Source organism: Alexandromys fortis, unplaced genomic scaffold, assembly GCF_014885135.2.
Source record: "Alexandromys fortis isolate MF-2015 unplaced genomic scaffold, M_Fortis_MF-2015_v1.1 scaffold_171, whole genome shotgun sequence".
NCBI lineage: Eukaryota > Metazoa > Chordata > Mammalia > Rodentia > Cricetidae > Alexandromys > Alexandromys fortis.
In genome coordinates this window covers 2282246-2299909 of record NW_026068066.1, presented here as the reverse complement: position 1 = coordinate 2299909, position 17664 = coordinate 2282246, and the positions used below count along the sequence as shown (strand labels likewise).

Sequence of the window (17664 nt, the reverse complement as noted above, 5' to 3'; positions counted from 1 at the left end):
GGGGGAGGGAAAGGGGAGGCGGTGGCAGGGAGGAGGAAAAAACCTTTAATAAAAAAATAAATAATAAAAAAAAACAAAAAAAAAAAGAAAAGAAAAGAAAAATGCCCATGATAGGTGCTAGAGAGATGGCCCAGTGGTTAAGAGCATCGACTGCTCTTCCAGAGGACCCAGGATCTGTTCCCATCTTTCATATGGCAGCTGCCTTTAACTCTAGTTCCAGAGAGCCTGATGCCCTCTTCTGACCTCCCTATGCACCAGGCACACCATGCAAGGCGTCCATGTGGCCAAAACACTCATACACATAAAATAAAACAAAAACAAATAACAAATATTTTTATAAGTCTTTTTTAAAATGCCTTTGATATTAATAGAAAATGGAGATAAGAAAAATCGATCCTTTTCTTTGAGGCCAAGGCTTCATCTTGCAGCCAGGAAGCCTGTGGGTCCCCCCTCACATACCGGAAGAGGACCTCTGATAGTCTTACTAGGTAGTGGTTGTTCTACCTGGAGCCACGCTTCCAGAGCCAGGTTCTCTCAACCAGGCTCGGAGTGGCTTGTGGGATGGCTGCCCCTGTGGGGTCTCCTCAGTCAGCAGAGTAGTGGGCTTGAGGCAAGGGAGTGACGGAGATGGATGTGAGAGAGGACACATAGATCATTTTAGGAAAGCACATACTCTTAGGTGCAAAGAGAAGACCAAAGCCAACAAGAGACTACATCATCTCGGAAGGAAGAGCAGCTGAGGAGCCCAGACTTGAGAAGAAAGCCCTATCATGGAGGAAAATAGAACATGGGGGAGCAAAGAGAGACAGTTAGCACAACACACAGCAAGCCTGACCCTTAGGGAAGGGAAGGAAGAAGTATGGAAAACAGTGGGTGTGCAGTTCAGCTGGTGGAATCCACGAGGCCCTGAGTTTGATCCCCAACTGCCACGCACACTGAGTGTGGTGGTGGGTATGCCGGAGTCCCAGTGCCACGCACACTGAGTGTGGTAATGATGCATGCCTTGATCCCCAGTGCCACGCACACCGAGTGTGGTGGGGATGCCTGGAGCCCCAGTGCTTGGAAGGTAGAGGCAGGAAGACCAAAAATCTGAGCCTGTCCTTCGTTACCTACGCATTAAGTCTGAAGCTGTTCTAGGATATAGGGAACCTTGTCTCAACGAAACAAAACAAAACAGAAAAAACCCTGGTGTTCCTCAGAGGGGCCCTGGAGCCATTTGGTTATATAACATACCTGCTCTGGGTACTTAGCTAAAGGATTTCATGGCAGTTAAAAATGCACCCCGCTGAACCAGATTCCCCTTTGTTCAGCAACTGTTATTACTTTAAAGATAACCCTCTGTGGAAGACCATAGCTTTGCCAGGAAAAACAAGGCTCTGACATGGCTAAAGTACGTTACAATTTGTGGCTGTGTACCCAGGATTTGACATGGCGTGGTGTTCCGTTTCAACCCAATTTAATTATATGGCCCTTTCGTATACTGTCGGTGGCTCACCCTGGTAGAGCTTTTTTCGCCTCATGAAAAACTGGCCATGATTTGTCACGAGGGCCCGGTTTGCGGAGCAGCCAGAGGAGAGTCACTGCCCATCATTCGGGAATTATGGAGCCATAACCACCCTCTATTTACATATACTGCTGAGACAGTAAAAACAGCAAATAGATTTCTTAAACTGAGACTGTAGACACTTCCCCCGGGGCTCTGGGCCCTCACTGTGACAGTGACGTATGTGAGTCTGAACAGCTCTGCTGTCTGTTCCTGCACCGCATCATCCCACGGACAGTTTATAACATTCTAATAATAAAGCGGACTCTAAATTCAGAGTCAGGCTGCATGAAAAGTAGATGCTAACGCAGAGCAGTCTCAAGTGATTGTGAAGAATGTTTAAATCCACTACGCAGGCGGCTGCTGAGTAAACCTGCAAAGGGGCCGGGAGGGAACCAGCCGGCCAGAAGGAAGCCTGACCCAGTGATCACCACACAGGCCCTGTGTCAGGTGGCAATCCTGAGATCTCAGGCTCCTGAGCCTTCAACTGGAGAGATGTTCAGTGCATTTGTGTCTCCTCCTTCCCCCTTCATTTCTACCCCCACCTCCCATCTCTCTCCTGCTCTCTCCTTCCCTTGAGGATATCCCTGGGGAAGACACGACTAGACAAAACATTGCACCCATCCTTGACTGGCTCCCCTCCTGAGATTCTCAGTATATTGTATATTTTCATCTCCATATAGTATGTGCATGTGTGAGCGTGCATGTGTGCAAGAGAGAGAGAGAGAGAGAGAGAGAGAGAGAGAGAGAGAGAGAGAGAGAGAGAGAGAGAGAGGTGGATTAGGAGGGTATAAAGGCTAGACAACATCCTTAGGAGTTATTTTTCAGACACTCCCATCTTTACTGATTTGAAGATTGGCTGGTCATTGAGCCCCAGGAGTTAACTGTCTTCCCCTTCCCAGTGCTTGGGTTACATCACTGTGTCTAGCTTTTAATATATGACTCCTAAGGATAAAACTCAGGTTTTCACACCTGCAAAGCAAGCACTGGCTGACTGGAGCATCCCCCAGACCCCTCTCCTTTATTTTGATGCCTTGCATCTTTGTAGAGTTAAGAGCAGAGTTATTTTCAAGACACATCTCAAAAGCAGGCTCTAAAGACCCTTAACTCTTGATTATCTTCCCAGGGTGGCAAGTCAACGCCTCCGTCAATTTAGTTTCTGGTAAAGTTCTATCCAAGCTTGGATAGCAGCTCCAGTCAGTGCAGTGACAGCAGGTGGCTCCCGAAGTCACACCTTGCAGGGAACTGAAGTCTAGAAGGGTGTGGGGTGTGTGGAGGGGGGAAGAGGTAGTTGCATCTGCAGTCTGGCATCCAGTTACTGGCTAACACGGATAACCTGCAACCATCAAGATTATGCAGAACGGAGGGTTCAGAAGGTCTGAGCATCCTCTCCAGGAGGGTCCTGGGGAAGGATGGTGTGCTGATTGTGAGGGGGAGCCTCCCACAGGTGCATGTCCTCCCCTGCCCTTAGCGCCTGCACACAGGTGCACTCACCACCAGAGGGCAGACCGCTGCAGCTGCCCCCGTGCAGACAGGGATTGCGTTGGCATGCATCCGGGTAGAGCACGCAGCCCAACTTCAACTCTGTCAGACCCACGACTTCCGCGAAGCTGCTGCGCTTGTTTTGGAGGGGCAGCTCGTTGTGATTAAGCACCACCGAGTCCAGGCAACCCTGGAAACCACCGAGGACTTGGGTGACTCGTGTGTCCGTCAGACTGCGGATGTTATCGGCCTGCACCAGGGCACCAAAGAAGATGGCACTCTCGGTGCTTAGGGTCTGGAAGTACAGGGGCGCCCTGCGCCGCTCCACATAACTGTCGTCCAGGGCCAGGCTGGTGAAATTGCGATTGAGCTCCAGGAAGACCGAATGCCAGCTCCCATCGTTGACAGCGCGGCTAGAGATGCCCAGGATTCCGGGGCCGCTGCCACAGTCCAGCTGGAACCACAGTTTGCCTTCCACGATCTGCACAGGAAGAAATGCAGAGCCCTCGTGAGTCTAGCTCAGGAACGCTCTGAACCCAACCTGTCAGGTGTTCCATCCAGGCCTGTGTCTTCACCTGCGTGAACTAAGCCCTCCACTACCTGCCAGGAAAACATTGGCCTGAGGAAATACTTCTCAGATTTTCCTGCTGCCTTTCTTTCATAGGGGCGACCAGGAAGCTCACAGTGGTATTTAAAAAAGGTTCTTTCAGCGGATCGTCACCCCTTTAGACTCACTACGATATCTTGTTTGTTTTTGCACTCCTCTCAGTCACAAGAATGAGTTCCATAAACTCAAACTCACCAATAATCACTGGACACCCACCATGTGGTAGTCATGAAGCTTACGCGATGGAGCCAGCCCTTCTGTGGCTTGCTAGTCTAGTAGGTGGATGGCCACATGTTAGCTCTGCAACATCCTCCCCGAATCTGTTTGCAAGAGTGTGATGTAGGAGAGACGAGAGCCAGATAGAAGCAAGGCTTCCTGGTGCCCCGCTCTGTGGGTACTGTGGATTTTAAACTCTCTGTGTTAATCACTGATGTCATTCTTAAGCCCGTTTTTCCTGCATTGTTCACAGTATAGACAAGAGGAACTCCCAGAGTGTACAGGCTTGGCTCCTGCAAACAGCAGGGGTGGCCAATCTTCTGTCTTCCCTGGACTACACCATGAGAAGAATAAATGTTTATATTCCTTTTTTTGTCATCTATAAAAATATGAAATTCATATTCCAGAACTTCACAATTGAGTTATAAAATGGAAATTATGGAAAATCTAATAACATTGAAGTGAGTTTATAGTTTTGTGTTGAGCTGCATTCATAACTATACTAGAGTGTGTTGGTTAGGAGTTAGGCACCCCTGGCTTAGCACTCACGCGTGTGTAACAACACAACCTTCTGGTCAGCTGTTTGCACTCTGGGGGTGTTCCAGTCCCTCGACAGGGTGCTGCAGAGGAGACCTCGGGGTGTCATCCTCATCTCCTGGGGACTAACACCAGGGAGCATTGCCCATAGGTGAGAAAGATATACCACAGAAGGATCCTAGCCGTCCATGTAGACCCAGGCTCCCCTGCTGTTGAGGAGATGGCCTTTGACCCTTGCTTCTCCACTCCGGACTGTATTTCTTAGGAATGCTATATGGCATCAGGATTGAGGGATGGCAGCTAGGTCCCTTTGTAGCCAAGCTTAAATTTGGGATCTAAGGGATTTACAGCTGGGCACCGTGAGACATGGTTCTGTGGACTCCAGTGCCCAGTTGTGAATGGGGTAGGAGTGGTCTGTCTGTCCTGACAGACGCTGACACCTGCATTGCTGTGCAAAGGACATTCTTTCATCAAGAGAAGAAAAATAGAAAGGAAGGATGAAAGTGACAGACCAACAAGGACATTCATTCCGTGTCACCAGCAGCTAGCGAAATGAAATGTTAAATGGATTTTTAGAAATGAGCAGATCTGATGCTTGCATGGCATGTTTTCCTTGAGGAAGCACCAGTGGCTTCCACAGCAAGCTCATCCTCACGAGCATTCTGTCTCCGGAAGGTCCAGAGTCAGACCATCCAGTGACTCTCACCTCTGCTTTGGGACTCCATCAATTGTCTCACCTGCAAGTCAAGGTCACAGATTTGTGCCCCATTGACACTGGGAGCCTAGAGAGCAGGGCAGAGCCAGGGATTCAGAGAATGCGAAGCTTAACTCCAGGTCTGCCTGCATTATCCTGCTCTCTGGACAGCATGGCTCTACCTTGGTGGGCTTGGGTTTGGAGAATGGAAAAATGTGCTGTGGAGCCTGCTGCAGAATGGCTGGCATCATACATCTCTCTCTCTCTCTCTCTCTCTCTCTCTCTCTCTCTCTCTCTCTCTCTCACACACACACACACACACACACACACACACTGCTCTGTAATATACCTATTTGGATGTGAAAAGGGCTGAAAACATACATTCATTTCCAAAGAGCTTTCACCTATAATCGCATGCAATTGCTAGCGTTTGTTGTTGTTTAGCAAACTAGACTGAATGGCTATTGTAAATTGCAGCAAACTTGCGCAGGGACAATGCACAGCTAATACCCACATCTGTATTTGCGTGTGAACAATAAACTGATAGAATACAGCTTTGGATACACCTTTCACAGAAGCCCATCTGCTGTAGAGCCCCATGGCTACAAAACACTATCCCCAGTCTTTCAGAGAAAGTCTGGTGGTGAAGGTACAGTTCACGGAAGTGTTCCAATTAACATATTACTTGGTTCATTCCCTTCCCCCATCACTACTCATTGTCTGTGGGTAATAACCAGAAAGAACTGACATGTGTCTGATACATGTGCACACATTAAAATTCTGCAGCTAAGGAACTAAACTTATCCTCCATGAATACTGAGCACAGTTAAGTCTCCCCTCTCCCTTTTATAACTTAACAGCAGCAGGATCGCTAAGTGAAAGAAGCCAGGTACCCACAGTTTTTACTATTTTCCCCAAAGAAACATCACCTGCATCTTCATGGTTCTAGGCATTTTCAATCATCAGACTTGTTGCCATGACACTCTAGAATATTGGTGTCAAAGTTACCCTGTGAGAAGTTAATAACAGGAGGTATGCTATGCCGGAGATAAAGAACACTTCCTTCTCTTTGAGTTATCTGAGTCCCCTTCTTATGGGAAAGCCGTACTCTAATATTAGTTAATTTTTCTCTGTCAAGTTTTAAAGCATTTTTCTTTGCAAAAGATGAACTTCCTCAAATCAGAGCACCAGTGAGACACGGCAGTGGAGACTGAAGTGTGTCTGAGCTGTGGAAGGTTTGGAGTCACGCTATTGAGATGGCTTATCGGTTGGGCAGGTGGGCAATTGTTTTCGACGATATGCAAAATTCAGAGAAAGATAGATAACCTTGTTATAAAACATCGACACCTTTAGAGTCTTGTGAAGTCAGTGGTGTGCTTTGACCAATTTGTAATGGCTAGGGAATTAAAAGACAAGAAATCAGACCCATAAAAGTCATTTTCAAAGGAAAGGACTTTGAGTAGAAATTATTAAATTATGGGTCTCATTGCTTTGGAGCCTTAGTGTGTCTCTGTAGGTTCAGTGTAGCATAGTCTTGCTAGAGGGCTGTGTTAGCTAGCTTTATCGTTGCTGTGAGCAAAGTGTTTTACAGAACCAGCATAGAGGAGGCTTTCTCTTCAGCTTGCACTTTCAGGGCACCCGGTGCATCCCACCCAGGAGGGTGTGATGGGAGCAGGACAGCTCCCATCATGGTGGTCAGGAAACAGAAGAAAAGTAGACTCGGAAAGGAATCTCCCACATTTGAGGTGGGTCTTTTTCTCCATTAATTATCTCTAAAAGCCTCTCCCAGCCATAGCTAGATGTGTGCCTCATGCATCCCCTAAGTACATCTAAGTCTAATCAAGCTCTCAATTAAGACCAATCATCACAAGGGTCATTAAGTAGTCTCTGGAAAGGATACCTTCCGTCATGTCTTTTCAAGGCCACTTAGTGGGTACGGGACATATGGGGTACCTTAAGAAAAATTATAACTGGATGAGAAAATAGGAAATAAATAAATGGGCGGCTGTGCCTCTTCTTGACTCCTGGAGTGCTCTTGTCTCACGCTAACTGTGCAGTAGTTGCTGCTTGTCAAAGACGTCTGTGAATTCCTCCAAGCCCCAGTCTCCTCACAGACAGATGTGGGCACTGCCTTTGGGGAGGGGGTGGGAATCAGAGAGAGATACATGAGAAAGTATTCTGCAGCCTCTGTGGTCTGTGATGGAAAGACCTGCCCACACCACCTACAAACATACCCTGTATTTTCTTCAGTTCTGGGGTATGAAGCCAAATCGGAGAATAATCTGGTTAAACGACTTATTGACATATCACATTCCTTAATATGTTTTTATATTTAAGAACATTTCTACATTAGCAACCGAGGTTTCCGTCTGCTCTCCACTTGTTGCCAAGAGGTCTGACGCCAACGCTCTGAGCTTTGACTTGTCCTCATGTCAGCTCTGGAAATCCGACACTTTGCTCTTAACAGGCATGGAGGGGACTGAGCCCTTTCATACTCCATTGCCTTGGTTGCCAGGAAGCTCAGAAGTGGGTTTGTGCTCGACTAATGTATTTTCTATGCTGTTTCTTCAATCATGATATTTTTCTTTTCTTTTTTTAAACTTCATTGATTGCATTGTAACCTTTTATTTTCATGTCAATGGTCCTTAGATTTTTATTGCATTTTTGTGTTTATGGTAAGTCTCAAATCTCTTTTAGAAGCCAGGGTTGTAATGGGAGATGGAATGACAAGTGTTTTTTATTGCAGCTAGGATACAATGATACGTCTGTCCATGATGGTCTTTGTCCTGATCACCATGCAACTCTTTACTAGTTGTCAGGGGATGCCCTTTGCCCCCTAATTGTCTTAAATACATTTTTACAGAACACACTCTGCTTGAGAAAATGCAGGCAACAAAGAGGTGCAGTTTAGGTCAGGATTTCGTATTAGTGGCTGAAGCAAAGCACAAGGTGCTCACTGTACCTAAAGCCAAAGAGATCAAATCTTCCGTGAGGCTCAGTGTCAGCAAGCCCCCTATGAAGATACTACTGGCATCATGGGTGAAGATCTACCCCAGTTCAGCATAGCTGCCTCCTGCTCTCGGCAGACCCAACATGTGCAGAAGAACAGAGAGAGGGCAGTGATGGCCCACAACCCAAGGCCTTCACAGAGGGTCTCTTCAAATAGCAACTAGCCTTAGATTATTGGAATTCATATTTAGGAATTCAATCATCCACTTTCAGAAACACATTTGTTTCATGCAGTATCACACACCTGTGTGGCGAGTGCTCCTTCAGGGGCTTCTTCTTTTCTCTCCCTGAGAGGTACACTGGTAACACACTTGCCTGGACAAGATTCAATGCAGGATCGACTCATCCTTATTGGATATTCTGCTCCCTCTCAAGCTTAGTGCTACGCAGGGATTATCTAACAGCAAATATTGACATCACTTTAACCTGTTAGAGCTTGGAAGAGGAGAGGGAGGGCCAGAGGTACCAGGCCCTGGTGGCTCTGGGGAGGCTCCCTCCCGTTACATTTCTAGCTGCTCCTGTTGGATGCTCAGTTTTCACTGGGCAAGTACTGCAGACTCCTAAAGAGCCCGAGCAATAGCACAGCGAATAAGAGGCTAAAATAAAAACCGAGATACAGAACAGGACAGATCAGGGAAGGCTATTTTTCCCACACTCCCATGCCCAGACCCTGGATCTGGTCTTCTCTATCCCCTAGACCCCAAAGCTAGATCTGGTCTGAAGATGCACAGGATGTGATCTGTGGTCAGCTGAGCGAGAATGTCAGCACAGAAAGTGGAGGGGAGCTTGGGGGCGAAGAGCACGGGGTGGGATATGCTGCCCTGTGGGCTCAGGCCTCAGCTCAGTAACTGAGCAGCCTCGGATGGATATGCATAACTCTCTGGGTTGTTCTTCTTGATCAGGTAAGTGGGGATAATATGTCCATAGAATATTAATATTAAATTTTAAATTAGAAAGATGCAGATACATCTGTTAGTATTCTTGGTATAATTGTGAAGGCTCTAGATTATTATGTACAAATGCCAGGTTTATTTTAAAGGAAATATGGCTACTTTAGGCGAACTTCTGAGGTCAAAAAAGAACTTAATAATTGGATAACTTCCCAGTCGAAGAGAGGGAGGAGTGATAATATGAGCAAAGGGGTAAAGACCGTGATGGGGATACTCACAGAAACAGTTCACCTGAGCTACGGAGAACTCAGTGACTGCAGAATGACAGTGAGGGAACCAGCGTAGAATCAAACTAGACCCTCTGAATGTGGGTGACAGTTGTATGACTGGGGCAGTCTGTGGGGCCACTGGCAGTGTGACCAGGATTTATCCCTACTGCTTGTACTGTCTTTTTGGAGCCTATTCTCTTTGGAGGGATTCCTTGCTCAGCCTAGATATAGTGGGGTGCACCTTGGTCCTGTCTCAAAATGATGTGTTAGAATTTGTTGACTTCCTATGGGAAACCTTACCCTTTCCGAGGAATGGATGGGCAGTGTGAGGTGGGAGGGAAGGTAGGGGAGGAGGGAAGAGGGGTGGGAGTAAGAACTGGCATTGGTATGTAAAATGAGAAAAGATTGTTTTTTAAAAAATAAAAAATTAAAAAGTTGGGTGACTTGGGTCATGATAGGATATATAGAATATCTGTGCCCAAGATCTTCTACTTCCTCCCCAGAGACAGTGTGGCTAGCCAGAGTATGGAGAGACATGTGGTGGACATGGACAGTCAACCCGTTAAAGAACTGGCCTTGTCTTGGAATTCATAGAGAAGTCTGTCCTAATGAGCTGTAGGGTGACTAGAATATAAATACATACTCTAGCCCTTTCCATAGGGAGATACCTATTCTCCTCCAGCCAGCTTTAAGATACACCTAAACAGAAGGATGTTGGTACACTTTCCACCCCGTTTTGTTCTCTTTTGTCCTGAAGTCTGTTCTGGTCTTTCAAACTCACAAGACAATAATTTCAGTATCTCCCAATCTAATAGCCAGTGTAGCCATATAAGAAACGATTGTGTTGGGACATGGCGGCTCACTCTCATAATCACAGCATGGAGAGGTTGAGGCGGGAGGTATGTTTTAAGTTTGAAGTTGTCTTCACAATAATGCAGATCACTACAAGACAGAGCTGCAGAAGCATGAAACTGTTTTTACGAACCTTCAGAATCATGCAGGGGTTGGCCCGGGTGTACATTATAATCCCATTGCTTTGCAGGGTTCTCAGGCGCAGGGCTAGCTTGAAGTCCTCTTCCTTGCTATTTTCAGAAAGCCGGTACTTGATGTAGCTGTTTCCAGCAAAGCTGAGAGAAGTGTGCCCTGAAAAGACCATTCCAACGGCAAAGGCGTTCATTTAAAATCCAGAGATCAAGGACCCCACCACACACACAGCAGAAAAGCTGATTACAGATCACAAGCAGGTAAGGGTGGAACCCAGGGATCTCAGGGATCTCAACTAAAGCCAGTTCACACAATTCTACGTCATTAAATTATTAACCAAATTCACCCCACTTATTTCATGTTCAGAGTAACTTGGTGAACTCCATACTGTGGATTTTCTTAGTATCATTAGATTCTTAATTCCCTCTTTCCAAACTTTGTATTATTAAAAGGTATCATTTGCTTCCTCCCCCACCATTGCCTTCCCTTAGACATGTAAGAGTGTGGCTGGGTCAGGCAGTGCATGCCAGAAATCCCAGCAATAGGAGAGGTTGCTGCAGGAGGCTCTCAAGCCTAGATTATAGAGTGAGTTCATTGTCACCCTGAATGACTTATTCTCAAATGAAAAAGCAAACGAAAGCTGTAGCTCAATTATAGAGAACTTGCCTTGCATATATGCGGTTCTAATTCAATCCCTCATAGTGAAAAATGAAATAAAATAAAATAAAAAGAATTTTCAGTTTTATGAAACAAGGACAAGGCAGTGATGCTACTCTTGTGGAATACTTATGTTCTCCAGGATCTCAATGCCAAACAGCCAGCTGGTGCCAGAGGCTGAAGAGAGGAAGCCCTCTGCAGTCACAGTTCCGTTTGCTAATCATGCACTACAAGGCTTCCCTTCTCAGGCTCTCTCTCTGTCTCTCTCTCTCTGTCTCTCTCTCTCTCTCTCTCTCTCTCTCTCTCTCTCTCTCTCTGTGTCTCTCTGTCTCTCTCTCTTTCTCTCTCTCTCTGTCTCTCTGTCTCTCTCTTTCTCTCTCTGTCTCTCTCTTTCTCTCTCTCTCTGTCTCTCTCTCTCTCTCTTATCTCTCTCTTAGAAAAGTATAGGCTTAAGATTGAGGGTCAGGAGAAAAGAGGTTTTCAGAGGAAAGTCGGGCAGAGCGGCTAACATGGCTGTGGGCTTCTCGGAGCAGAATCACCCCTTCCTAGCCTGTGTAGCCCAGCCCACTTACTCACCCGATTCTGAACTCACCTTGTTCTGAATTAACCCTCTTTTTAATTCCTTAACCCTTTCTCCAACACAGTGCTGCAGCAAACAGATGGATAGCCACGTAGAGTGAAAAGCAGGGAGTACGGAAATAAAGCAAATGGACGATGGTCATGAGCAAACCAAAGTTCTCCATTTAGAAGTTGGCAGGAAGGGATGCTGTGTACTTGAGATGTGTGCTGGGGTAGGAACACCTTCGTGACTCTCAAGCTTCCTGGTTTTCCCTTCATTTCATGGGCAGCTCTAGACTGAACACCAACCATGGTGGAGTTTGGTTCCTATTTTTATAATAGGACTTCCCTTTGCAGAGAGCTTCTCAAGGCCCCGTTCTGCCAAATGCCTTATACATTGGCATGATAGCTCCTATTCCCACAATCACCAGTGTGATTATCATCCCTTACACTGCTCACTATTGCCCACAGCCATGCTGTTGGGTATGCATTACAAGAGATAGTAGTTCTCTTTGGTTCCAAGATTGGCATCGGTGTGCCTGGGTGTTAAATGCACCTCACTACCAGTGTAGCAAATGAAGAAAGATGCTTTGAGGAAAAAAAGAAGTGAAATCAAAGTGAAATGAGTGGAGAAAAACATCAAAGTGGATGAAGATCCGAAGTAGGAAATTATTTGGATGAAATGATGTAAACACTGATTTTCTTCTTTAAGATGCAAAGGTAAACATCTCAGATTTCCACAACATGGACTCAGCTAGAGCTCCACCCGGAAGAGCTGTCTTACTTGGTGTTTAGGGCTGGGTTTATTCTACGGGAAGCTGATGAGCCTGGCTCACATCTACCTCCTGCTGGCCTGGGGTTTTTAACGACAGCTTGGTGCAGTTTTCTGAATACCAGAGGCTCTGTCTCCTCTGTTCTTATAGCAGGACTCTGTCTTTCATAGCTGCACACTCTCATCAGCCATGAAACATGACCGTGCACCCAGGATGCGGCCTCGGCTTTACACAAGGACCTCCGCTTTACCTCTCGTTAGCATAGACCAGCTGAGACATGTTCCAGCTAAATATGAGGGTGAGCATAGGCCATGCTCCATTCTGAGGGTAAGTGTCGGATGCACCTCCATGCGTCTTTTGGAGGGGCCTGGGCAGAGACATTCACACAAAGAGAATGGTTCAGGAGTGGAGCTCCAACCCTGAGCTGGCCATGGCTCCGTACCTGAGCATTCTCCAAGCTTTCCTGCTGGACACTGGCAGAGGAAAGGTCTCCTGCTGGCCTCGTAGCCCACACATTGCATGTCCTCTGGACACGGCTTCTCCACGCAAGGATCCTTAGACCCCGGACACACTCCTCCTGTGGCAAAGGCAGAAGAGGCATGATCAGGACAGTAAAAGATTCAGCACCAACTTTATGGATCATAAGAAATTGTCAAGGCTTGGGCTTTATGTGATCTCAAGTGAGCCACAAAGGGTCCACCCAGAAACGTGCATTAACATGGTCAACATGGTGTATTGGTATCCATCACGGATCTCTGTGTCTGTCAGGATTTTAGGGGCATGCAGAAGCAGGATAAGGGCAAAGGAAAATCCAGAGCTCATCTTATTAGGACAAAACATGCCAAAGTTTTATTTGAGCCAATTTCAGCTAAAGAAAGATCACCACATCGACTCTGCCAGGAGGTACCAAAGGTTTCCAAAATCCTAGCATCATTTGCAAGCACCGTGAGCTTATCTCTTTTCTGCAGCCCAATACCACTCTGACTTGAGGGCAGATTGTAAGAGATGTTAGCTGTTGATTTCAGGGAGAGAAGGCATGTGTGTGTGTGTGTGTGTGTGTGTGTGTGTGTGTGTGTGTGTGTGTGATGGTTAGGGAGTATATATTCCTAAATAAAAGTCTAACTGTAAATTGTGAAAGCACAGTTTATTTAATTTCCTAATCCTCTCTGTCACGTGGTATTTTATTGATTATCTATAAGGAGACCCTGACAGCTATTAAAAAAAGCAGAATTATCCTTGTCTTCCACTCCACTGCTCCATTCATGCTTGGTCAGATGAAAGTTTAATCCCTTAGAAGTGAAATCCCTGGGAGAAGATTAAAACGAACTAGGGCCGGGGTGAATTAGGTCAGAACTAGGGTGAAGGCAGGTACCACCTGTAAGTCCCAGTCTCTGACCTCCATCTTTGGAGGCCCCGTCCCTGTGCCCGCCAAACCTTGACCTCGTCCCCGAGAAGGGGCATGGTAGCCTGCCAAAACCTTGACCACTTCCCCAGTCTACTTAAACTGCTCCCTGGAAAGTCCCTTCTGTGTCCTCCCAACCTCAGTGGTCGTAGTCACGTTTGCAGCTTCCTGGTTTCCCCTCGGGGCCACCCTAGAGCTCAGGAATCCCATTAAACCTGGATATTCTTTAATTTGGCTTGTTGTGATTTGGCTTGATTGGGATTTTTTTTTTTGTGGGCAGAGAGCTCGTGTTAGGAATATTCCTAACACTGCCTATTGAAAGAAGCAGGTTTTTCACAGGCCCCAGAGTATTTTAAATGTATTTAGGACTTTTTCAGCCTGAAAGAGTTTAAGGGCCAAAGGACTTTTGAAAAAGTGAATCAACTGAAATTAACCCTCAAAAGCAACGACAGTTAATATCCTCAGTAGCTTAGTGCTTGCTGGGGTGCTCCTTCCACTGAAGGAGGAACACCAGACTTAAGGTGCTGCCTTCACTGGTACGAGCTGGTCCTTGAACATGCTCCTCTCCACGGCTCCTTCCCTGGCCATTAAGGCTGTCCCATGATAGTCATCTCTTTGTCCAGGAGAAAGCAGGAATGTGAGCTAACTGCCTATAAACATTTTTGGAACTGCAGTCCTCAAGAGGAACATCCAGTACTAGCAAAGTCAGGAGTCACCAATCCCATCTGCCGCTAGCTGGAGCCCAGTTGCAAAGCTCACTCTTGGCATTGCTGCAGCTCTCGGTCTTAGAAGATGGAGGAATTTTAAACTCAATATTTAGAATAAAAATCAATCTTGAGATTTATTTCACCCCAAGTCTTTATGATTTCATATACTCACCAGTATTGATGAGATATCAACTGATGTTTGACCATCTCATAAGCCACTTCAAGGAGCTCTGATGACCAGTTTTAAAATAACTTTAGGTGTATTTGTTCAACCAATAATAACTTGTTGAATTCATTCAACAAGAACACTAAAAATATTAATTCAATAGAGCAAGTGAGAGCAATGAGCTAAGAAGCCAGGGCCTACAAAGATGGCAGGAAACCATATCCACAGACATGAAACGCACACATACATTACATATCAGATCACTGTTTGACAGGTGTGTGAGATCAAGGGATGTCCCAGAAAAGGGATGGTATCTCCTGTGAGAGCATCAGCCCTCTTTGGAAGGAGGAGGTTTATCCAGGTTATCTGGGTAGACCTTCCAGCTAGCAGTAACTTCCAAGAGGCCCCACGTGCAGTAGTTTATGTACAAAAATCTGTTGCTCTCCATCTGTTACATTCCTGCGCCTTTCTGTTTCAGGACACCTAGGCATCCGTCTCCAGATAACTCTACATTTTTGACACACCACTGTAGATATTGCATTCATTATCTGTTATGGTTTCATGTGACTCTACACTTCTAAGAAATCTTACATTCTCAAAACTCTGATTTAAAAGCCACCATTTCTAAAAAGAAAAGATGGTTAGGTGAGTTTAGACACGTGACAGCAATAACATTTATTCCTATAGACGATGCGATAATATTTTTGAAATTAAACTAACATTTGTGAGAGTATCTAACGAAAGGTAATGATTAGGTTTCAGAGGACATTCAGAACTGAGGTGTTTCTACATTTCATTCGCGTGTGGCCTGTCCCCATCGCTCTCATCGTGGTAGTTAACACAGGACTGTTCACTTGATCTGCCGATTCTCTGACTTTGTGATAAAATGCAAATTCACTTACCGGCAATTGGATTTCAAGCTCACAGCTCTTTTTCTTCTCAAGGCTTTGTGTCATAATACACAAAAATGCATATAATTAAACCACAGCCACCAATTAATGAATGTTTTAGATCCAGTCCCCACTAGGGAAAAGCAGCATTAGTATGTATGAAAAATAGTGATACAAATATAGCAAATGAATTATAAAGTGAATAACAATATTCCATATATAATTATGTACATGTGTTTTCATTCTATCTGATTGTGACTTAGATCATGCCTTCCTTCTTTTTGCTTTTAATAAGCTCTATATTGGGAAGGGGACATTTTTGGGGTAAGGAATGTTACTCTGGCAGCTTTAGGTACCTGCAGGGGCCCTTGGCCTTCATGCCAACCTGGGATCTGCTTAGCCATAAATAAACAGAAAATCCCGCTGCCTTTCAGAGAGCTCGGTTCACAGACCCACACTCTGGTGGCTTAAGGAACCCTAACATCAAACAAGAGTCTGCAGGCCAGTCTGCATTCAGTATGCCTCTTTGGCAAATGCAGTTGGGTCAACAAGTTTATTCCAAATAAGTGCATAAAACTATTGAAAACAGGCTTCCTCTGTGCAGGGAAGTCTCTACATCAAACACAGTTATTCTCTGCTCCTTGTAAAATGGCATAGGAAGCAGGTCCTTTTTGAAGCATATATTGTCTGCTGGCCTCTGATGGACTTAGGGCTGGGTTCTGGGAACACTTTGGGGATTCATGCTCTTTTCAGTTGAGGTCTAAAGTTTTCTAGGTACATAGAATGCAGCCTACCTGTGTGGGCCTGCAGGGGTTGACCCGATTTTAGGAGTCCCATGTTTATGTCATTCCTTCTCAGGCAACTGTGCACACCCATTACTGTTGAGAGCTTTACAGACCCTCTATCTGGTGGCAGAAAGTGGCTCATCAGCTCCCAAGTACCAGTTAAGAGATGACAGTGTCAACTCCTGTTGGCTTCTGGGAGGAAGTTTATCTTACTAACTATTATTAAATAACCCAGGTTTAATGAACTTGTGCCGTGCTCTGTGACAGCTCAGGGAGCAGGGACCACAGATCTGCATGTTCTTCATCTCCAGGCATCCGTCAATGTGGAGCGAGCATGAAGGGAGAAGGCTTCCACTCCATCAAGTCAAATGACTCTATTTGTCCTAGGCCACTATAGGGTGGGCGGTGGGAGCCTCCGTCACAACACCAAGCAGGAAGAATGAGCTTCCCCAGGGAAAGGGTGAAGTGTGAGAGGAAAGGTTCCTGATCTTATTGACAAGTGGAGGACCTGGTTAGTTATTTCATTTATTTACTCTGTGGTCTTGAACATGTTGCTTGGCTTTCCTGGATTGTGATTGCCTTTCAGAAAGTCAGGACAAAGATTTTTCACAGTGCTGTGGAAAGGGCCAGGGCCTGAGAAAATAGCTGCATGGAAACCTTTGAAAGAGGCTGCAAAGCTGGTGACGCTAACACAAATCGCAGAGACCCGATCCTTTCACCTGGTGCTGGATTTGGGTCAAGACTTATAAAGTGAACAATGATATGGAATACAATATATATTGGAGGTATAAAATCAGGCCTGGAGCCCTTTATTCTTCATGCTCACAAAGCCCGTGTAGCTATGTGTCTATGCTTCCAACCACATCCCAGGTAAAGCCTTCTGCTTTCTCTAATCCGCTGATAGCTCTTGTCTTCACCCTGTGTACAGTCCCTTACCTCCACCTCTGCTCCAAAGCCATTGGTTTTCCACCTTAGGTAGAGTCCTCCTGACTTTCTCCGTCTCAGGCACAACCCCTCACCTCCACCTCAGGCACAACCCCTCTCTTTCTAGGTCTCAGGCATGACTTCTCACCTTCTTCACCTCAGGTACAACCCCTCACCAGGTCCACTTCAGATACAGCTCCTCAGTCTCCATACCAAACGCTGCCCTCACCAGGTCCACTTCAGATAAAGCTCCTCACAGCCTCCATATCAAACACCACCCTCACCAGGTCCACTTCAAGCACCCCTTACCATCTCTTCGTCATTCGCAGTCCCTCAGCCTCTTCCACTCCGGTTACATCTGTGTCCCTCCTCCTCCTGCTCCTTCTCCTTTGGCTCCAGTGGCTATCTTCCCTACCTCAACTGTGGCTGTTCTTCTAACCCCAGGGGAATGCATGTGGGATGTGTCTGTTCTCCACAACTTTTCCGCTTTCTGAGGTTCTTCTCAGGTGGAAATTTAGGTCTCTTTCTACAATACTGACAACAGAAAAGCCACCTGAGCTTCATGCGTCTG

At 46.0% G+C, this 17664-nt stretch overlaps 1 protein-coding gene across 1 annotated transcript in view; it reads right to left on the bottom strand.

Annotated features, from left to right (window-relative positions):
• The window catches only part of LOC126487676 (protocadherin Fat 3), a 122573-nt gene that overhangs the window by 24215 nt on the left and 80694 nt on the right, over positions 1 to 17664 (bottom strand). Inside the window, exons 17-19 of the mRNA XM_050120624.1 lie at positions 12662 to 12796; positions 10233 to 10390; positions 3038 to 3506 (exon numbers count right to left, since the gene is read on the bottom strand). Of these exons, the coding sequence (XP_049976581.1) occupies positions 3038 to 3506; positions 10233 to 10390; positions 12662 to 12796 (762 nt within the window). The remainder of the gene's footprint in view (positions 1 to 3037; positions 3507 to 10232; positions 10391 to 12661; positions 12797 to 17664) is intronic.